Source organism: Cynoglossus semilaevis, chromosome 10 (assembly GCF_000523025.1).
Source record: "Cynoglossus semilaevis isolate Cse_v1.0 chromosome 10, Cse_v1.0, whole genome shotgun sequence".
NCBI lineage: Eukaryota > Metazoa > Chordata > Actinopteri > Pleuronectiformes > Cynoglossidae > Cynoglossus > Cynoglossus semilaevis.
This window is the reverse complement of record NC_024316.1, coordinates 11,540,893-11,563,279: the sequence shown is the minus strand read 5'-3', so window position 1 is coordinate 11,563,279 and position 22,387 is coordinate 11,540,893. Positions and strand designations below refer to the sequence as shown.

The following is a 22,387-nucleotide window of genomic DNA, read 5'->3' as shown; positions in this document are numbered from 1 at the left end:
ATATACATATAGAGGACAAGTTAAATCAATAGCCTTGTGCAGGTTCAGGTAAACGCTAATAGGCATCTGGTTATTTGTTTTGTTGCTGCAAAATGTTTGCTTTGCTCTATGACTAATGATTAAGAAATATATATTCCTGATCAAGATTAGAAAGTGAAATATGCTTTTTTTTCAGGAGGAGCAACAAGGAGCAGAGAATGATGATGCTGATGACATGCCTGAAGTCCAGGAGACTGTGTCAGTCATTCCAGGAAGCACTCTGCTGTGGAGAATAGACTCCAGACCTGCTCACTCTGCTACAGTACGGATATTCATCTTATTCTGTGTGATCACCTTGCTTTTAGAAATATCAATCAATTTTCTTATCTTAATAATGGTTATATCAACATATTAAACATGATTTTAACTGCATAAAATTACCCCCTACACAGATGTACAATTTCACCAACTTTGCAATGTCTCTCAACGAGCTGGTGCCAGGCATGGAGGCCATATTGCCTTCCACTGACTGTCGCTTTAGGCCTGACATCAAGGCCATGGAGAATGGCAACATGGGTAAGTAAATTTCTTTTCTTTCATATAAATCCATCAAGTTTTAATTTATATACTTTCCACTTTGCTTTACTTTGATTACTGCTGCATTTTTTTAAGTAATAAAGGTTTAATTGCCTTAGGTCAATGTTTTTTAGGTGATGTACTCCAAAACTGATGGAGCAGGCACCCCGCACTATATATACATTAATACATACATTGTATAAATTTGTGTTTGCAGTAAACTTAATTTATAGGTTACCAAGATATGTTGGATTAATATAAATGTGTTGAGAAGACAAGCTAAGAAAAAAACATCTTTACTCTGGTAAAACATCTTTAAAAATAATTAGATAGTCAACTGAAGTACCTTTGCAGACCTTCAGGGTCAGCGTCCCCCTGTGAGAAACGTCTACCACATTATATGTAATATTAACACCATGCTTCCACCTAGTGGATTCCTGTACGAATGGCAGAAAATCCTGATTTTGACATGATGTGTTTGTGCAGATGATGCCAGTAAAGACAAGGAAAGGCTGGAGGAGAAACAAAGAGCTGCAAGAAAAGAGAGGGCCAGGAATCAAGAGGAATGGTCCACCAGGTGGGTTATGTGCAAACATGAGCTTATGAGCAAAGTGTCTGTAGTTACATTTTGCCTTGGTTGGACGAGATGCCTAGGGAAACACTGAACCTAACCAAACAGATGGTTTATCCTAAAAGAATCGTCAAACATATTTTGAATAGCCCTCGTAGACCTCCACAGACCGTAATGTGTATCTTTCTCATTCAGGTGGTTTCAGATGGGCACCAACCCATACACAGGCAACCAGGACTGGATCTACACTGGTGGCTACTTCAATAGGAACTACCAAGATCTGCCTGACATCTACTGATATATCTTAGTCTCTAAGATATCCCTTAGTTGTAACCTGCAATGACCTGCCCCTCATGACTTACAACAAGATGTTATGAATCCACATACCAGCCTTTACTTTTGTCTTCATCTCACTCCATCACCATCATCTTCATCCTGACTGCCACTCCCAGCTCACAGGGGGAAAACCTACACAGGAACTAGATCTCCACTCTGTAATCTTCTTGATGTCTATGGAAAACCACAGACACAACACCATTCAGTTGTGTTTTTTTCCACTATCGTCAAACAACCAGCAAACCTTTCCAAGTCTCTACTTCGACAATATCTGCAGCACAACAAATCCCAGCGGCAGAGAGTTGGAACACGCGATTCAAAACACAGCCCACAGACTCGCATGTTTCATCCGGATGTGAAAAAAAACTTCACTTCTAAACTGAAACTTCTACAAACATTCTGTCGTATTTCATTAATGAGCAAAAGTAACGTGAAGTAAGTTGGAGGAAGCATTAATGTGTTATCTGATGGAAACTCGGTCACTGGGGGAATCAGGGATGTGAATGCTCCTATGACTGCAGATGGACTCTTGAGAAGGATCTTTTTTAATGTTTTAAAAACTTTTAGGCTTAAAGATTAAGAACAAGTACATAGGATGAAATAATAATAAAAAAAATGTAATCGGTCACAACTAATTCAATGTAAGCGTGAGCTCATAACTACCCCAGTCTCCCCTGTCTAACCAGTAACCACTATTATTTTCTTGTGAACCCTCTACATAAGGTTTATGCGTTAATATGATGAACTAAATAAGAAAGCTAGTGTGACGACCCTCGGTGGCCTGGTGGAATGTTCTGCATAAATGGAACCCACTTGGCTCGGAATAAAAAATACCAAATGTGAATACATGAAAATAGCAGACTGCCACTGATGAAAAAAAAATCTAGGCAGACATAAATGGATATCTAGCTAAATATATGTTAACTCAAAGTGACATTGTTTGTGCAATGTGTCATTCCAGGTTTTAAATTGTTAAAATAATTTACACACAATAATACAGTAGTTGATTTACAAACAGTTGGTGACTTCATGTTGCTCCCAGCCATAATTTACGTCTAAGCTGCTATTTTAATTCTATCTAGATAATACTAATATGTGACTTTTCTGATTGTTGATTGTCAGTGTTTATTGCCTTTCATTCCACCTGAACATCACATACACAAATGCAGTCCAGATCTGATTCTGAACAGAAACACCTGATGACCTCAAGTATTTTCCTTATTTAGGATGGATGGAAACCAACCTGTTAAACTGCAACAGTTGGCATCCTCTGTTAAATTTGAGAATTGTGAGAATAAAAGAAAGCGGATGTGACCCTGTGGTAAACTATGCGGTGTCACAACGGATAAATTTCCAAAGTAGTTTATGTTTAACTAAGGGAGTGAATGGTAAATTATTTTGTCCTAATTGATCTCATTGACTTGATAAATAATGATTTGGGTGCATAGAAAAGTACAGGTTTTAGTTTTAAATGCATTTTTATCAAGTGTTCACAATCTTCTGTAAGCAGCGTTAGTAGACCCAGACATGAATAACAATATCTTATCCTAAAGCTTTCACTATTTAAACCAGACTGAAATAGTTGTGACTGTAACCATTGTTTTTATACACAACCCTGTTTCTTCTTGTTGTCAGGTCCTCTACTTGAACTTTCTACTTGATGTAAGCTCAATTAATTTCTGTACTAACAATGGTGGAGAATGTAACTCCCATGTTAAAGTATATATATTTATATATATTTAAGTCAACCCAAAGTTGATCCAACTCAGCTGAGTGTACATGTTCCCCTACATTACACTCAAGCACACTTCCTTTAAACATTGTTAATGACGTTCCTGCAAGTAGTCTCCTAAATAGTCTGAAAGCAACAGTCACACAGCTCCGTGCAACTGTCGCCGCTAAACATGTACAACACAATAGATCCAATGGGTCTTTGTAGAGTGACCTAACTCTACCTAACACTTGATAACAGATGCTTAGATTATTGTCCTAGCCATAGTCTTAAAACCTTATTCCAGTTAAAGTTATTCTGTCGTTTCTAACCTTGGGTCAATTTAAATCCTTGCCCCTTCATGTTACTCTTCATGAATGTTGTTTCTTCATTTCATTGTTCCATACTGTTTTTCTCTCTCTCCATGCATTTTATTTGTGATATTAGAGGTTTTATGAATTACTTCTTTTGTCAAGCATCTTTTCTCTTGCTCTATATTCTTTTTACTATAACGCAAAGGTGAGCTGTTGTTTCAGAGAGTCCAGATGCAAACCAATGACCAGACCAGTTTGGACAGTGTAAAAGTAGTCAGACACTGAGCTTCAAATATTCTGGCTACTTACTGTAAATCCTGTTGTTAATTTTCCCATTTTTTGTTTTGTTTTTGTATTTTGTTAGTTGTGTCATTAAAATTGAACTTTTCAAACACTACTCACGGTGCACTGTCACATGCTGTACCAACACAACACTGGTCAAGACAATGTAGAAATGTACCTACACAAGAACAAGAGACTTTATTAGGAGTATTTGGTCCATGCATTTTGTGAAGATTAAGACTATAGCATTCATTTCTTGTATGTGGACTGTACATGTTACCCAACTAATGCTCTTGTTGTTAAACAACCTCTAAGTTTTTGTGTTGCTTTGAATGTTCCATTGAGATTATTCTGTAATGACTTTTAGTCTCCTTCTCTTGAACTGTATGATGTGATTGTTGATGTAAGTGTTACACAGAGGTAATCATGAGCAAAATGGCATATTATTTTGTGCAATTGATTTATTTTTATAGTATTTAAGCATTTTTAGGTGGGAACATTGCAGACAACTTGCTAGGTTCACAAATGGGGAAATATAAACTAATAAAATCAATTGTCTTTTGACAATTTGTCATTCCTTTTAAATATTAAAACAATATTCTCACAGCAGTCTGAGCTGGATATTTATTCATGTATTTTTATTTAATTTCTCTGATATACATTTATATCAACAATTTGAATACTTAAATGTGTGGTTATGGGAAACTTGCTAACACACTCGTAGTAATAATCCTACTCAAGTATTATTAAAACAGTTAAATACATGAGCACGAAAATTGTAAAGATAATTGTATTTGTATTTCAATGAACACAAAATTGAACAATGTTGCAACACAATATTTCAATCATATATATATATGTAACGGAATAAACACAAATATATATATACATTTGTGTGTGTTTATTCCATTATTTTTTTGTGATCTTTAATGAAGGCGGCTGAATTTCAAACCTGTTGTAATTTCACTGTCTAAATCGTTAACAGAGTATGTGATAAAGTGCGAGTGAAGCTGTATGCAAACAAAATACTGTGATTGGTGGAGACGGGTAGCAGCCGTTGGTAATGGAGTGCCAATCGAGTCACCTTCGAGAACAGATTCGAAGATGGCCGCTGATAGCCGTCAAACTTTCAGACCCTGGAGTGGAATTGAATTGCAGTTTTCTTACTATAGAAGGTAAGTGCTTCGTTCTTAATATTTGGTAACATAAATAAGTATATTGTTATATCGACCTTTTCCATTTTGAAATATATAAAAAACAGTCCCAAAACAAACAAAATTGTTTAATTAATTAAATTAAATCAAAATTAAACAAAACAAACCACTTTTATTGCCCCTACAAATTGACAGATTATCCTGTATCCTGGATTAAAATTTCAGGCCGATATTTTTTCTCCGGGTCTTGGCGAATCTACGGTTTCACGTGTGCTTGCATTTGTCCGTTCAGGTTGAAGCATACAATCTGTTTAAATGCACTAAATGGAAATAGTGGTGGAAAACACCGTGGCTCGTACGCGTTGATTGCTGTGTTGCCAGATCTTGTTAAAGAAAAACGCACCCAGGTCTACAAATCGGGGTCAAAAGACGCGCACAATTTTTATACGTTTTATACCCCTAAGAGAACGCAGTTAAGGCTAGGGCCAATTGGGGTTACTTTCAATCTGAGGGGGTCCCCGCTACCAGTTCCATCTGCGCCTATTGCAGTAGTAGTCGTGGTTCCAAAGAGCAAAAATAAGTTTACACACAAGCTTTGTTTTCTGTATATTTATTATTTATTCATTTATTTATTTTTTCCTGATTGAAATGTATGTAAGGTCATAATTTGTCATTCATCACATTACATGGCATGATGCACCAGTTCTACTACACCCATTTACAGGAAGAATACACGTAAACATACACAAGGTTTTACAATAGGGTAACAGGGAATTTTAGCTCATTGCACTTACAACAGTGAATGGAACATCATTTATAGACTCTCAAGCTTTTATATTATATTTTTCTCTCTCTCTTTGTCATTCATTGAGTTATTTATTATTTTTTTATACATATCTCTAGCGACCAATTCTTACCTCTCTCCATCTCCCCATAAATATATCTGTCCGTCTCATAAAATTACACGGTAACCAGAATATTTTTTCCCAAATTCTTTTTGGATATCGTCTCATTTTACAAACACAACATGTATAGAAACTCTACACAGACCAATATTTTTTCTTTTTTTTCTTCTTTTTTTAAATGTCCAAATACAACTTGAATTAATGAGATTGAAACAGTCTGCACGAGCCAGCCAGACACATACACAACTCAATATTGTAATTTTATTATTCAAGTCAACCACTGCTCAGTTGTTATGTAGTGTGTAGTTGCATTTCAACACACAGAAAACAAAGGTTTGGGAAGTGAGGCTTTCATGCCCATGTGCATGTGTTTGTGTGTGTAATGTGAGATTTATACATGTTGTACAGAACATGTCTGTCGGAACATTTGCACTTTGTTTTTAAAGCAGACTTTTATCAGCTTTGTGTGTGTGTGGTTTTTTCTTCTAGTATTTACACAGAAATCATGGCAGCCTGTGGGGTGGGAAGTCAAAAGGCTGAGATGGTTAAGGGGTGGGTTTGTTGTCGGGTCATGCACTTGTAGTTTTACAATCACAAGTCATGAAGAAAGGATGCGTTTACAGTGTAAAAAGTGGGAGTGTGAGATTTTCTGTCATCTTTCCTCTCTCTCCCTCCAGATCTCTTTTTTGTATATATTTATAGGTATAGATAGATAGATATGTTTTCTGCAAGTATATATAAATATATATGTTAAATTTCTCTTCATTCTCTGGATCTTCTTCTTCTTACTTCTACCTGTATGGCCAACAGCAAGAGCAGCGGCGACATTTATAACACTACTGTACAAGCCTTGTATGCTATGCTACCTTTTGGTTTAGGAAGTCTCACATGCACACAGTCTGGATTTCCCAAAGAATTCTGAGGTGCAGAGGTCAATGCAAAACAACTGTCAGCCCTAAATGTATGTAAGTTTTAGCCTACAGTGTCCCATTGTTGCTATTCCAAAGAGTCAAATACTGGTTTGGCTGTTTGATTTTATATATCCATCCTTATTGCTAATATTCTTGAGCCTGGAATAATTCAACAATTTCACATTTATATACATTTTGGGTGTTGCTCAACTGTTGTTTTATTGCAAGGCAGGGCAGGGATTTTAAAATGTCATTTTGAATTAAGAGTAGGTGGAACATTAATGACAAACTATTGTCTTTCTTGGGGAGATTTGGACAAGGGCACACATTGGACCTACATGCCTCAGACACCTTATGAAAAAACAGACTGTGGCTTGCCAGTTTTGCCCACTGTTGATTGCTGTGGTCTGACCTGAAGTCCATTGTGTTTCTGGAAATAGACAGATACCTCGCACGGTATAAACAGAGACCACGACTGGCTAGAGGGCAGTAACAGGATGGCTTTCTTTAGTACCTAGTATTGTAGAAAAAGCCCTTGCTGCTATGCATATTTATGTCACATCTTCAGTGGCTGCATAAAGACCAGGGCAAAAAACAAGAGTGATGTTTTCACACATTTTGACCCAGACATTAATCATGTATTAATCAACCTGTCGTTCAAATATTTGGAGTGAATTTGGTCAGGTCTGTGTCAAAGTGCTAAAAAATCAGCTTTAGTGTCCCAGCATTGATACAGCCATTGATCTCTATTATCTCTGATGCTGCAGTGTGTGCTTTCCTGAGGCAAAGGTGATTGAAGATTATTCTTTACAAACATTTCAAAACATTTGATTTACTACCAAGGATGTTTAGAATTATTTAGCTCATGAGGACACTGTCTTTCATAGTCATTCTTGCTTGTGTTGGAGCCACTGACAGCTGTGTCAGTTCAACTGTACAGATTGTACAGAACATCCACCATATATATAATCCAGGGGAAGTCAATTGCTTAAAAGAATTCTGGTTGATTTTAAAATGTAATCCTGATGTTGTATACTTGTATCTGTAATGTATAACCAGAGCTGTTAGCAAATTTCCGGGATTTTGATTTCCACAATAAAAAACCTTGTTGAAATATTATTACGAGTACAATGCAACATGAATGGTTTTCTTACAAGAAACCACTGGGTATAACTGAATAATTAGGAGAAACGGCAAGTTCCAGGAGTTCAATGTTTCATTTTAGGTAAATAGTCCTGAACATGGTTATAGTAATCTTCTACTAAAATACTATATCATTTATATTTGAAAATAAATTTTATGATTTAAAAAAAGCATAAACACGTGTAAATCCCTGGTTTTACACATCTTTTCAAAAATAAATGAGTTATAAAGGATTGGTGGGTAGTTATGCTTCTTTTCTTTTTTACAGTCAAAAAGCATGTTCTACCAACAGACCCAAAATCTTTGTCCCCAACCAGCATGGCAACTGAGGTGTTGAGTCAATTAATGATTTATAAGAAGTTAGGAACAATACTTGTAGATCTCTAACAACAGAGCTACATGCAAAATTGACCAGAATTCAGCTTCAGGTATTGACCTGTAGTTTTGATAGTGATCTAGGGAGAGTGATTTTGGTCAAGTCATTTAACAGAACACTTGCCTTTATCTGTTGAAGTAGATATGAGACAATGTTTTTTTTAAAACGTATAAGTGAGTTGAGTTCTGAAGTTAACTCAACAAGTTAACATATTTCAAATAACAATAACAAAAAATTAACTTGTTCTGTTTTTGGCCATTGATATTGTCCATGCACATATCGCTGATATAAGTAAAACATCTAAATAAATAATCCTTGCTGTTGGTGTCTATAGGTTTTTAACCTTAAACTCTCCACTTCATATTTTCAATCATTCTGTTCCATAAGAAAAAAATAATAAATTCTGACATAAATAAATTATCCAGTTAAATACAACAAAATATAATATATATATAAACAAACTAACTCTTTTACACAGTTGCATTTATGGTTTGTTTCAATTAATATATTGATGTTGAAATTATTCTATGTTGTCATTCTGAACAAACCACTCTTTAAATCTGAATTTTCTTTTACTGTTTTCTATATTTACGTCTTTACGTCTCTTGGTCTATTGATAAGAACGGTTTGCTTTTCAAGGTACATTGCACAGTGTATTTAGCTTATGAACGTTGTGGCATTGCACCTTTGAATACAATTGACTCAGTTTAGGAATGCCTTAATAAAATCTGGGTCCGTTTGGCTGTTTTGTTTTTCGTAGAAAGTCTGGCCTCTTAGTAAAACAAAAACAAATACAACCTAAGCTCAGTCTTACCTGTTTTCTTTGACAAACATATCATCCATTATATATATTCATAGAATTATATTGCTGTCTATATTTATCAAGTGTATTCGTTTGACTGTGCATCATAATATTTTGCATTGATTGTTTGACTCATTTCAGTTTCTGTAACTACTGATTATTTTAATGGTTGGGAAACGCTGTGTCTGAAATGGCAGTTTCATCAAATTTTTCTGTTAAAATAAATGGACTGACTCGGATTCTGTTTTGTCGACCAATGAAACTGGATTCAGAAAACCGCCATTGCATACATTTATAACCCAACCACATATCTGCACACAGCCCTGTAACCTGTAATGGAGAGGAAATCCAAAACATTCCAGTTGTAAACAATACACATATCTCTCCTCTATTTATATCACTTGTGTTGTTATGTTCTAACTTACTGGTGACCTATCACAAATAAATGTTTATAGTTTTTATGTGGATCTATGACTGATGCCAAGAATGACTGATGGTGAATATTTTCATTTTCCCATGTTCCCACCTTTCCCTCATTTTTCTGTTTTTGCAAATATGATAGATTGCATAGAACGACTGGAGATGAGAGGTCGCCTCTTCTGCCCACCATATTTGTTGTGTGTACATTTGATTTTTTTTTTTCTTTCTTTTCCGCGTTGGGTGATGGTCATTTAAATACACGCATACTGACCCCTACATACATACATACATACATACATACATACAAACATTAGGAACAGAACAATATAGAGATGACCTTGAGGTTTTCTGCGCTGGGTGACATGCGTTTCCCAGCGAGCGTTCACACAGACAATATACAGCAGAAGTTGGTTGGTTTGTTGGTTTGTTGCTGAAGGCCTTGCAATGTTTGTCCCGACAGAGTGTTTTTGAGGACTGAACAGTAGATTCCCACAATGCACTGCAGGAACAACAGCAGGGAGGAACACTGACCTGAGAAGATTCCAAGACAACTGACAGTCTGGGAGATTGGTTACAGGCCAGGACGCCACCATGATAGAAAACGAAACGTTAAAAAAAAGGCAAGTGACTTTGTGACACAATCAGATGTGTGTTGTTTTTGGTTCCTCAGTCACACCAGTGCTGACTATATATGTATATTTGTTGTTTTTGCTTTTTTGACACCACAGCGAGTGTGCTTCCCATATTTTCACAGACATGCTGAAACACTCTGATGGAGCAAAGAGCTTTGTGGGGGTTTTTTTCCCCTCTTTTTTTGCTGCAGACTCCAGTCCATCTTGGAGGGTGAGAGGAATCGCATTATACCCAAACCCTCATCCAGTGATGATCACGTGTCCAGTTCTGCTGTGATGTGTTTACTGGTTTACTTTTCAGTGCCTACTTCAGTGTCTACTCTCTGCTGCCCTGCAGTGCGTTCACGTTAGGCTCCAGCAGCTCATCACTCTGATGGACCGACTGTTTGATAACATCAGTGTATCACTGTTGGTCAGAGGAAAAGTTTCGAAGGTGAGCTCCTGCTTCCTTATGTATTATTTTAGCAGTAGTACAACATTTCTGTAGGATTCATAGTACATCAGTGGTAAGTTAGACAAACAGGCAACTTATTTTTGTTTCCACCAACTTCTGAAATGACACGTGATTGTGCTCTTTACTTCTCTTATCTCTTAATCTATTGCTTTTATTAATTTTTTTGATCATAAATAAGAGCCAGAAAGTTAAAATGGGACTTCATAAGAATTGGAATCTTAAAAAATTACAAAACATAAATAAATTAATCATTGATAAATAATATCAAATTTTTTATCAAAATAAAAATAATGACAGTATGTATATGTGTATATAAAGTAATCTCCCTGTGGCCACTGCTTCAGCTGATATTATGACAAAAACAAAACAAGTATGTATTTCACATAAAAATATCCCAGTGTTACTTAAAAAATAAAACATATAATCATTAAGGCGATGCTGGTAACCTGCAACAAAATAAAAAAAAATAGGAATAACAATGATAATAAATGACCAAAGCAAGTGCTGAGGTGTATATATCAGGGCCTAATCTTGCAAAATATTTTAAAAAAAAGCTCCCACAATGAGAAAAGCAGGTAAATGTTGTTTCAATGGCTTTATAGTGGCTGAAAAAACCAACCAAACAACATACGACTTTACTCAGATAAACAATAAATTTATAATTTTGCAGAGAAAAGGTGCCAAAACATCGGCTCGCCCTCGTTTGCTGAGGCCACGTCCCTCTGTCTTCTTTGATCTCTCTTTTTTAGGACTCCTGGCTTGGATTGGTTTCCCAATGTCTTTATGGCATCGGTTATGGGATGATGAACAGTGTAAGGTCTTGGATATAAAGTTTCATGCATTCCAAATTCTTCCTTTTTTTTAAATCCACTGTACACTTTTTCTTAAAGACATGGCATTTTGAGGATTATCAGGTGGGATTAGAAAGAAGAATCAGCATTCAGGAAACACAGGGAGGTGAAGAGGAGGAGGAGGGGGAGGAGCATCAGGTTCATTTCCCAACTGGAATGTAAATAGAAACAGAGCAACCGTGGAAAAGAAATGCTGCCAACGTGCTCTCGTCTGTTGGCTGCATTATTATTATATTCATTGACAATGACATCATTGCTCAGTATTCTTCTTCTCGGGAGATGAAACAAGAGGTCTCCAGTACCAGAAAAAAATGGTTATTACCTCCTTTTGAGTTTCCTTTTTCTTGAACAATATAGAAAAAAAGAGAGTGGTGGTCTGAGTGTTGTTACGACTTCCTTGAGCATAAACTGTAGCATCATGATGTGGCTTTTGTGAAAATGCTGGAGTTTCCTGTGGTTTCCTTCATTGGATCCGCAGAGCAAATCCTCATGGAAGTTGGTCGAAGCCTCCAGTGGTTCTTCTTATCCTCACCACCGTAACCACAGGTCTACGGTGAAGCAAGGGGAGATCATCTCTCAACTTTTTGGAGAAAAAGTGGTGAAAATAAAAAGAGGCTTCTTTAGATTTTGGGCACACTTTTGAACACCAATGGCTCTTTGATGTGGGAGGTGTATGGATGTGCCCAACAGCCACAATATGGATCTGGAAAAGAAGCAAAAGGAGTCAAATGTGAACAGAACCTATATCTGAAGCAATAATAAGCGACTTTGTTGGTTTCTAGAAGACTCTTGTCTAATATCCTTATTTGGTTCCAACTGTGGAAGAAGTTCTCACCGAAAAGGGAATGTACATATTCTTGTCATAGAAGACAAATGGTTTTAAAGAGTGAAGGAAGAAATCTACATCTAACTGGAGAAACCATTTCACCTCTAGTGCAGGCAGACATTCAGTCCACACGAAGCAGGGGAGCAATCTTTAAACATTGACCAGAACTGACCACAACAACAGAAACATGTCCCCAACATGGAGTTTTTACAGGGAGCAGATGCCATGAAAACAGTTAACAAGATTAACAGGATAATAACTATGTTAACAGCATAACATAACATACCAAAATTTCGAATTTGAACCTTGATCAATCATCTGATAATTTAACATTTGAATGCATGTCCAAAATAAGTATTTTCAAAATGCATTTTTAGAACTTAGAACTTAGTTTAGTTTTTAGTTTGGAAAATACAAAAGAAGTTCTTTACAAGAGGAATCAGTTTCAGCGATTTAGTGTTCTTTACCAATCCTCAGCCAGCATATTTACTTGCATTCCACATTTAGTTAGTGGGGCTGCGTGAGCCAATGGAAAGTTAACAGATGCACTATTGTGTGAATTTCTGTGTGATGCCAAGGTAGGTGCAAAGCGAACACTGTAGCCTTTAAGCAGACTACTAGTAGATAAACGCTTGTTAGGTCTGTGATCAGTGTTAGATTAAAGTTGGCCACTAGATGGTGTTAATGCCTCAGGAAAAGATGACGGTGGATAAACCGTACAGTATTCTGGCTCATCAGAGCTTTGCTAACCATAGTTTTTTTTTTTTTGATTGAAAATTTAAAAGAAGTCTTTTGATAATGAAGAACTTATTACTATATTATTGTTACCCTCTATAACTACAATGCTATTTTTAATAATTTTCAGAAAAGGAATAGTTCTCTTTAGTGCTTATACCAAACATGCAGTAGTCCTCATTTTTTTCTACATCAAATTAAATGGAAACCTAAACAAACCTTCCAATCCAAACTGTACTAAGAAGTATATGTAAAGTATTACTTTACATTAGCAGAACAGCTGCCAGTTTAATAACACGTCACATGGTTTACAGTCTTAGAGACTGTAACATTGGATTTGCTTTAATGTTGTTGAGTGTTTTTAACTTATTGTTGTCACGTATTAATTACCTTTCATAATTTAAGATAGAATTGTTTCAGCCAGACTGACCAGTGATGGTCAAAATTGGGTGAGGGCCTATTCATGGAGGATTTTTTGAAAAGGTAAATACTTTTATAAAAGTGTCATTCTGGGTTAAAATGCACTAAAATGGTGTGTACTGTTTGTATTTGTTACTTTTGGCAGTCTGACAGAATAAGTACAAACATATGAAGGAGGGTGAAGCAGAGGAAAACATTTATAGTCTGGGGAAATAAAGGTGGGATGAGCAGAGACAAGACAAAATATGGAGGGTTTGTTACAGTTGCGGAAGACGGAAATGATAAATGAGCACAAGGAAGAAACTAAATTTTTATAATATAAAAAATATAATATAAAAATATAATATTTTTAAGTCATCTTCTCACGAGAAGATGACTTAAAAATGAAATGACAAAAAAGAAAAAAAAATGGAAGAGGAACAAATCTGTGATGTTTGACAGCAGGTGTCGAGTGTGGGAGGAGAGAGGAAGCGAGAGATCTGTGCAGCAGTCAGAGGAGGCCGTCATCCGGCACATGAACACAAACAAACACCTCAGGCTCTGAAGTACAAGCGTGTGACATGATCGTCTGTTAACCCCCTGGTGAATCAGAGTCTTCAAAAAGCCACTGCACGGAGGTAAAAGACTGTACTTCAACTGTCAACTGTGTTGTTTGGTTTTGTTTTATTTTACTGTGTCACTTCTATTTTAAGAGCACACACAACACAAACTTGAAGTTCTTTTTTTCAATGTCACATACTGTTACATGAAGTATTATTCTGAATAGTTATAGTTACAGCCAATTTGAACTAGTAAACGTGTTGTTTCCTTCAAACAGTAACGTGAAAACAGTCCATTCAAGGTCTGTTAACAAACAAAATTTTTTTCTTCACTTTTTTGCTTTCACTTACACAGCGATAGAAATGTGTGGGCAAACTGCCCAGTTCTTAATGAGAGTTATTGGTAATTACAAGTCTGTGTTTGTCATTAGTGTTGATGTAAAGATCCAGTGATTACAGCTGAGATATTAAACAAATAGATTTTCTGATAGATTGGACTTAATGATCTCTGACAGTTGAACAAACAGTGTTGAGCTCATGAAACGTCGCTGCCATTCAAACTGCAGTTCTGTTAAATGTTGTATTGTCAGTAGAATATGATTTAAACTTTAATACAAATAGACAAACAAGCGTTCCAAATATCAAAACATTAGCTGTAAGCTCTTTTTTAAAACTAAATCTGTTAATTTTACTATTTAAATAATGCTGATTATTCAAACAGTATCCGCAGACTTATTGACTGGTGGATCGTTGTTTGGATGAATCTTACCATTATGCTCAGCTCTGCTCTCTGTTTCCCAGACTCCACCGTCTCCTTTCTTTCTTTTTCAGTGAAACAAAATAGGGACAACTTTACAAGTTTTTCTGGTACAAGGCCTCAAGACTTCATCTGTTCACATTTACGTCATCCTGCAAATGTATAGATGGACATGGAGACACAAAGTTTTATCATAGAGGAGACAGGACAATAAGACTACAGAAACATTTATGCCACAGATGTGTGGATTGTTTTGTAGCTTGGAAATTATGTCAGTCACAGCCCAGTCAAAGCACATCAATACTTAATGTTTAAAGAGCCGTGTCTCATATTCTATCTTCTGAGAGTCTGAGTTCTTACCTTAGTCCTGGCACCTTAGAAGAAAGAGGTGAACTTCTTGCCAAAACCGGAGATTGCTGAATAGAGACAGAGAAGTTTAGTTTAGTTATATATATTAATTCATATTTATATATTTGTCAAAATCAAAATTTGGGAATTAAAAAAATGTAGTGAATGAGTGAACGAGAACATTTCATTCACTCATCTTATACCACTTGATCCTCTTTAACTTCTTTTAGTCATTTGATTGTGATTAGTGGAATTTCTCTGTGGTTCAGTCATTGAGAGTGTCATGTCCTGCTTTTACCTTCTCCCAGTTTCCCGGCCTGCTCAGCGGCCCCTCCAGGCAGGATCTTGGAGAATACGTTGTCTCCCTCCATGCCAGGCTGACCTGCTGCAGCACTGCCAATACCTCCAGGCCTAGGAACTGCCTTGGATCCTGGAGAAAAAACAGTGAGTTTAAAAAGACAGTGAACATTGTGGAAACTCCCTCCAAAAGCAAACATCAAGATGCAAAAAATGATAAAAAAAGTGCATCAATGAGGAAATACAGGCACAGAAACATAATATTTATTAGTCTTTGAAGTATGAGTATAGGTAAAGGTTTAGAAAAAATTTAGCATCATTGGTGTAAATAAATAGTTCTGACAAAAAAGATGGATTTTCTCATCCACAAGGTCAGGTCCAGAATTTTAGGGCAGACACCCAAATAAAACGAAATAAAAATCTCATTTTGTCTAACATTATTATTTGATGTGAATTTTGAAATTTAGTCGTGAGCTGGGTTGGATGGTTTGGCAGTCCAGTTAATGAATGTTAAAGAGCTTGTGATGCACATTTCAGCCTGAACGTGATACCACTAGATGGCTGTGTTGTGCAAGAATCTCCGCATTGGGTGCACAAGAAAAGAGCATATTTTTTTTTGTAATGAAAGTTGACCGAAAGGAGTGGGCAAGATGGCTAAAGACCACATTTACATGTTGAAATTCTGAGGGTGGCAGGGCCATTTTTGATGATATTGTACCTATTCCTGTGAGTGGAGGCTGAGCAACTTTGGAGGCCATGACAGGTGGTGCCTTTGCTCCAATAGCTGTAGCAGGAGGTGTGTCTATCTTTGCCTGCAGAGAAAGATAAAGAACAGTCAAAATATAATCTATAAGAAAAAGGAGATACTTGAAAAAGCTTGTCAAAGAGAACTTTTATTTTTTATTCCCCAAAAGTACATTACTTAGAAATTAAGGACAGTGGAATGTGATTTACCCATGTTGTTTACCGTCTCCACCCTAGTTAAGAAGTCTGACTTTACTAAATAGCAGTCTCCTTTCATAAGTTCCTCTATGTAGCTTTTTTTTTTTTTTTAAACCAGTGTGACTGTGTCATTTCCTTTTGGTCTGGTCTGCAAAACAAAGGTGGTGCATTGAGATGCACAGTGCAGTGTTTGACATTTTACAATTTATAGCCACTTAATCAATTACACAATGGACCCAACATCAGAGTGAAAATGAAAGTGCATTAATTGGAAAATTAATCATAGGAATTCTGTTTAGTGTTTTCACTCTGACACTCCACAACCAAGCTTTTAGAGTCAGTTTCAAATTATTTTACATTTTTACATTTTTTATGAATTCAGTAGACACTTTTATCCAAAGCGATCTACAGAGGAGTTGTGGTTGTTCCTCTGGGAACCATTATACCAAATAATAATAATAAAACTTAATATCTGTCCTTATACATTTTTTGTGCCATTCAGTAGAATCTCTTTCAGACTTGAGTTTGTGTGTTCTTCCCCTGAGTTTGTGGGTTTTTGGGGATTTGCTCCGACAGTATTATGTGTCATCTTTTTTACCAGCTCTTTAGCATGTTACTCTTTAGCAACACTCTACAATGTGTTGTTAAACAATATAGTTATCTTTGATAGGTTTAAAATTGTAAAAAAAAGTGTTGTATCATCTCTTTATTATAAAAAAAAAAGACATTTGACAGGGTCCTCCATTCTGCCTCCTTTTTTTTGTATTTTTGTTTTGTACGTACCATGGTCACTGGTGTAGTTCCTGCCAGACTTGTCTGCCTGGTCTGTCCCATGGGTCCACCTGCTGGTCCCATCTGCCCCGGTTTGGTCTGGCCCTGTCCTATGCCCATGCCCTGACTCTGAGTCGGGGTCTGCTGCTGAGGGCCAGTGGCTGGTGTAGCGCCAGGTTGACCTGGCCTGGCAGCTGATGTCTGAGCTTGTTGTTGGAGCTGAGCCCTCTGTCCTGGTCCCCCATCTGTTTGAGAGCCAGGGCCACCCTGTCGCCCTGGACCACCGAGCCCACCAGAGGGGCCTTGTACACGTGAAGAGCTGCTGCCAGACCTGGAGGAACCTAAATGGAGAAAGTGCTGATGAAACATGCTCTAGAGTAGATTTGTCTTGGTATAAATATACCAGTACAAGGAGTATAGTCAGTACAAAAGAAGAACTAGCTAAACACAATAAAGCTATAGCAGCATTTGGCAGGGAGGAAAATAATAAAGGAAAAAAATTCAGACAAAAATGTCATGAGCAAAGATCAAACCAGTTGTAAAATACGTACCAAAATCACAGTCATGGTGCTGCCCCGAGAGAAACATTTTCTTTGAAACGTTACGCATGATATGCTTAATTAAAAAACTGTTGATCCCTAAGGGGACAGTTGATCTAAAAGAGCAGCAGACTCTTTCTGAACAACAAGAAATATTTAACAAGACTGGCTTAGACCTATAAAAGTCTTGGTAATACATCACAACTCAGGTAAAATGACCAAAATATTTCTTCCCTGTGCAGTAAGACGATTATCTGTTCACTTTTTTTACAGTGCACCACACTGGATAATGTGATTTGATTTTTCTTTTTATACCTATGGTCTGGTTGGCTATCCAACCAGACCATAGGTATCAAAACCATATATATCATTATATCAAAACTGGACTAAGTGGGCACACTGACTTCACATCAAGAGAAGGATTTACAGACATTTTCACAAACTTAGTGTTCATCATTTCTGACCTCTAATGGATAATTCAGCTGTCAATCATATGGGCCCACACATTCTTCTCCATCCTCCCTTTATTTCCACTATCTTTTGTCTCTTATTTTTTCTTAATGTTTTTGATAATGTAATGTAAAGCCATCACCAACAGATTTTCAAAATGAACTGAGCATTTCTTGTCTTTTACTAGGACTGTAGAGAACAACCATGAAATTAACAGATTTTTTATATGGTCTGTGCCTCCTAGGAGTTGTGGTTGTCTTGGATTGGTTGTGACTGGATGTATTTTTTCACACTTCACACACTTATGACCTTTCCCCCCTCTATCAGCTGTATGGTGATCTCCATTTACCTGGTGGTTGAACCTGCATGTCTGCGGGTTGTTGAGATTTGCTGCGTGAGGATCTGTGTGGGTCTCCCTGCCTGGAGGACCTCTGTCCATGATGGTGCCCAGATGGATCCCGCAAGTAGTCGGAAGAATGGTAGCTCCCTGACCTTGATTCTCCACGTCTACCTGTGGAAGAAGATCTTCCTGAAGGGTCATGTCTAACTGATGGGTCTTTTGGGTGTCCCTTAGATGACCTTGAGGACCTTGGCTCATCAGAATGGCGTGATGAAGAGGAGTGACGGCTAGTGCTGCCATGGTGACGGTGATCACGGGATGAAGAGTGCCGTCCTGCATGGCCATAGTCATCCTGAGGCCACAAGTCTTCTTCAGGGGGCTCATCATAATCATGGTAAGTGTGTTTTACGTTGTGCCGACTTCTTCCAGATGAGTGACCGCTGCCGTAGTGCCGAGAACTGGATCGTGGCTTTTCGAACCAGTCGGTTTCTTCCTGTCCCAGATGGTAGGCTTTGGAAACCGAGAGCAGATCACAGTCAATCTCCATGTCGTTTGGAGACAGCGGCATGCAGGCTAAGAGAGGAAAGGAGACAGAAAGAAGACCACCCGCATGCAAAAAAAAAGAAAGGAAGGAAAAGACAGAAAGAAAGGAAGGAAAAAGTTTCACATCCATGCAAAAGACACATCACAGCGCCTTCACATATATATAGACAATGTAAACAGGATAACACAAACACTGCAGAACTTTCCATTTTGGCAAGCATTGTTGGTGGCTAAATATTTTTCATTTGCAATTTATGCTTATCCTGCACACCTGAGCAAGTCTCTGCAAAAAGAGCGGCTAAATTCTTAAAGCTTGAAGTACAACTGTGCTGCAGTTATACAATAATGCCCTTTTTGTTTCCAAGCGGCGGAGCAGTTTTGCAGTATAGACAAAGTTAACATATATACATATATACTGTATATATTATAATATACAATATATATATTGTATAATTAGGTATACCGAAGCCTATTTGAATGTAAAACCCTTTAAAGACATCACAATGCATTTGTGTCGTGCAAAGAAGACCTTTCGAGAATCAGTGCAGCGAATGAAGACAACGACCACGCTGAAGAACCATGCGAGTAGTGGACAGACAGACGGTTGGACGAACAGGCGGAAGAACGGACAGGCAGGCAGACAGACAGACAGCAGTCCACTGATAAGAGAATAGCTCCAAGTGACTCAGGAAGAAGAAAAACATCAGCATGCAAAGGCAATCTCTGTCTTTCTTTTCTTTCATTTTGCTACTAAGCCTAGCTTTTGGGTGGGTGGGGGCGCTTAGATAAACGATGGGGGCAGTAGTAAGTGGGCGTTCAGCTCCCACATTTACCTTCACTGTCTGACACAGCACAATAATAATCGTCTATAATGTATGTATCATCCGATTTGTAGACGTGTGTCCTGGGAAGGTCCCGTATGTGGTCTTGAACATCTGGCAGCGAGTGACTGGAACCATATTGGCCATAATAGTAATGATATTTATTGCTGCGACTATCGTACGGGTGGGGACCTAAGCTTGATGATCGACCAGACCCCATGAACCGGCTCAACGGACTGACTGGACTCTCTTCTTCAGAGTATTGTCGAACTGGATGGCGTCCTTGCGTGAAGCCAGAGCGGTAGGGGCGATCATCCCTCTCATATGATCGACTGCGATAACCGGCGTAATCTCTGGCTGAGATCTTGTCCATGCCATAGCCCGTGGAACGTGAACGACCAGTGGAGGTATAGTAAATGCGATCATCGTCCTCCACCATTGAACCATAGTACCGACTGCCATGTGTGGCTCCAATGCCGCCCTCATAAGTATTCCTTTTAAACCCGTAGTCCTCGATCAGCTGGCGCCCTCGAATTTGAGAAGAAGAGTATGCTCCACCTGCGGCTGAGGAATAGGAGGCCAGGTCTGCCTCCACATCACGAGCCTCCTCAATGGGAGAAAACTTGGAGATTTTTTGCTCCATACTGCCCAGTTTTCTGTGCTTGCTGCGCTTGGTCATGACAGCAGGAGCCAAAAGGCTTCTGGAGGATGGCGAAGGTTTTCTGATGCTGCCATGTTTATAGTCGTAGTCATAGAAATAGGAGGATCCCCCACCCATGCTAGAGCTCACGCTGCTGCTGCTGCCCCCTAGATGTCCGTGCCTGTAGCTGCTCTTACCCCTGCCATGATGGTCGTACAGCTCTTCCTGCATCGCTGCTTCTTCCTCAGGTGGCCTGCCATACGTAGAGCTGCTAGTTCCACCCCGCGCCGTGCTGCTGTGGCTGTGAATGTCGCCCGGGTATCGCCCACTGCTGCCATGATGCATCATGTCAACTGTTGTCGTGCCCAGCCCATCTTTTGCCGTCAGCTCGCTTACATCTTCTATCATCATATAGTTCCTTGGAATACTTTGTTCTAAGCCAGGTGCACCATACATCCCCTCTGCTGTGCTGTAGGTTGAAGGACTGTCTACAGAATGCCCGTAAGCATTAGAGACAGTAGATGTGTATTGTCCATAAGAACTGGCTGTAGTGGTAGTATAGCCATAAGTATTGGCAGTGGTGGTGGTATACTGGCCATATGAACTTAGCGATGGGGAAGTATATTGTCCGTAGGTGCTGGATGGCATCGTACCATATGCACCATAGCTGCTGGAGACAGGGGCTGACCCATATGGCCCATAGGAACTTGCCATGGTTGTTGTTCCAGTGTATTGTCCATAAGAGGGGGCTGCACTAGAATAATTAGCATCCTGTGCTGTCGTTGTGACCACAACTGTGGGGTTGCTGATAGTTTCATAGTTGGTGGGCATCTTGTGTTCAAGATCAGCTAATGAAGTCTGCCTGGGTCTTCCAGGATGAACTGTCAGGATGTCTGCCTGGGAATGTCCAGGGTACGGGGTGGTCTGGCTGGGGTAGGACACAGCACTGGGATATGGTGAGCTGTGGGTGGGGTATGGAGGCTGACCCGGGGGTGCAGGCCCAAATCCTGTCTGCCCTGGCTGAGGCTGAGGAGCAGCAGGTAGCCCTATTTCTGTCTGGGGGTATGGTGGCTGTGTTTGAGGATAAGTATGGGAAGGATAAGAGGTCTGAGGTTGGTAGGATGGTCCCTGAGGAGGCATATGGCTCTGAAGAGGAGTAGGCTGAGGCAATGCCTGGGACTGAGACACTGTTGGATAGGGAGGCTGACTGAATGTTGACGACTGGTATGGCACACTTGATTGAGCTGGTGGTGCAGGTTGGCTCTGAGGATACTGACAAGACAGGAAGTTTGGTGGATACTGGGCTGCTGTGTTGAGTTCACCAGTAAACTGGCTAAGAGGGGCAGTGCTTGGTCTTGTTGTCAGCAACCCGTTAGAATCATGTGATGCAGCAGCGGCTGCTAATCGTAGATTATTTAACTCACTATCAGACATATAGTCCCTTGTGTCCCCCATACACCTCAAGTAGGCAATATCTCTCCTCTCCCTCTCCTTGACCAATGTCTCTTTTCTTTGGTGGATCCCCAGCTCTAGGTATCTTAATTTAGCATCAATCTCCTTCTCCTCTTCCTCTAATTCAGCTTGTTGCTTTCTTAGCTTAGTGGACTCTTGCTCCACAGCCTTCAGTTCGTGGGTTAGGTCTTTAAGGAGGCTGGCTTTAGCTGCCAGTCCAGACCGAGAGCTGGGCTTGAGGCTGGGCACGGAGGGCAGGTAGACCTGTTGAAGGGAATGCGTCATCATAGGCATATGACCCGATGCAGTTGTTTCCTCTGGCGGAGGGCTGGGCAGGGTTCGCTTCACCTTACGGAGCAGCGAGCTCTGCTGTAGGGCTGCCAGCTGGAGACAGAGACAGGCAGGGAAATAGGGAGGGAATGATGGGAGTACAGACAAAGAAGCGTAGAAAAAAATAGATTGGAGCACAAAGCAGTGTTGTATGATTAATGTAATGATAGTAAGCCAATTGAATGAAGACAGATAGCAGAGGTAAAACCAAAACAAAATG

At 38.9% G+C, this 22,387-nt stretch overlaps 2 protein-coding genes and 1 long non-coding RNA gene across 7 annotated transcripts in view; 2 read left to right on the top strand and 1 right to left on the bottom strand.

Annotated features, from left to right (window-relative positions):
• Positions 1–4,378, top strand: part of LOC103385013 (oxysterol-binding protein-related protein 2-like) — a 14,769-nt gene extending 10,391 nt beyond the window's left edge. For all 4 annotated transcript variants that reach the window (XM_008318755.3, XM_025059296.1, XM_008318756.3 and 1 more), the window contains 4 exons: positions 176–301; positions 432–555; positions 1,042–1,132; positions 1,322–4,378. In XM_008318755.3, coding sequence (XP_008316977.1) covers positions 176–301; positions 432–555; positions 1,042–1,132; positions 1,322–1,424 — 444 coding nt within the window. In that variant the 3' untranslated portion in view covers positions 1,425–4,378. The remainder of the gene's footprint in view (positions 1–175; positions 302–431; positions 556–1,041; positions 1,133–1,321) is intronic.
• A 1,424-nt stretch (positions 4,379–5,802) lies between these two features.
• The window catches only part of bsna (bassoon presynaptic cytomatrix protein a), an 82,617-nt gene continuing 66,032 nt past the window's right edge, over positions 5,803–22,387 (bottom strand). The window contains exons 9-16 of one of the 2 annotated variants that reach the window (XM_025059231.1): positions 19,758–22,221; positions 18,391–18,891; positions 17,065–17,393; positions 16,058–16,151; positions 15,341–15,472; positions 15,055–15,110; positions 14,707–14,846; positions 5,803–12,120 (exon numbers count right to left, since the gene is read on the bottom strand). In XM_025059231.1, the coding sequence (XP_024914999.1) occupies positions 15,070–15,110; positions 15,341–15,472; positions 16,058–16,151; positions 17,065–17,393; positions 18,391–18,891; positions 19,758–22,221 (3,561 nt within the window). In that variant the 3' untranslated portion in view covers positions 5,803–12,120; positions 14,707–14,846; positions 15,055–15,069. The remainder of the gene's footprint in view (positions 12,121–14,706; positions 14,847–15,054; positions 15,111–15,340; positions 15,473–16,057; positions 16,152–17,064; positions 17,394–18,390; positions 18,892–19,757; positions 22,222–22,387) is intronic. The other variant, XM_025059232.1, reaches the window with a different exon arrangement.
• On the top strand, positions 10,419–19,935 carry LOC112487590 (uncharacterized). The gene is made up of 6 exons (XR_003050836.1): positions 10,419–10,545; positions 13,843–14,015; positions 15,351–15,486; positions 18,369–18,520; positions 18,616–18,775; positions 19,820–19,935. It is a non-coding gene; the product is annotated as an uncharacterized LOC112487590 (long non-coding RNA).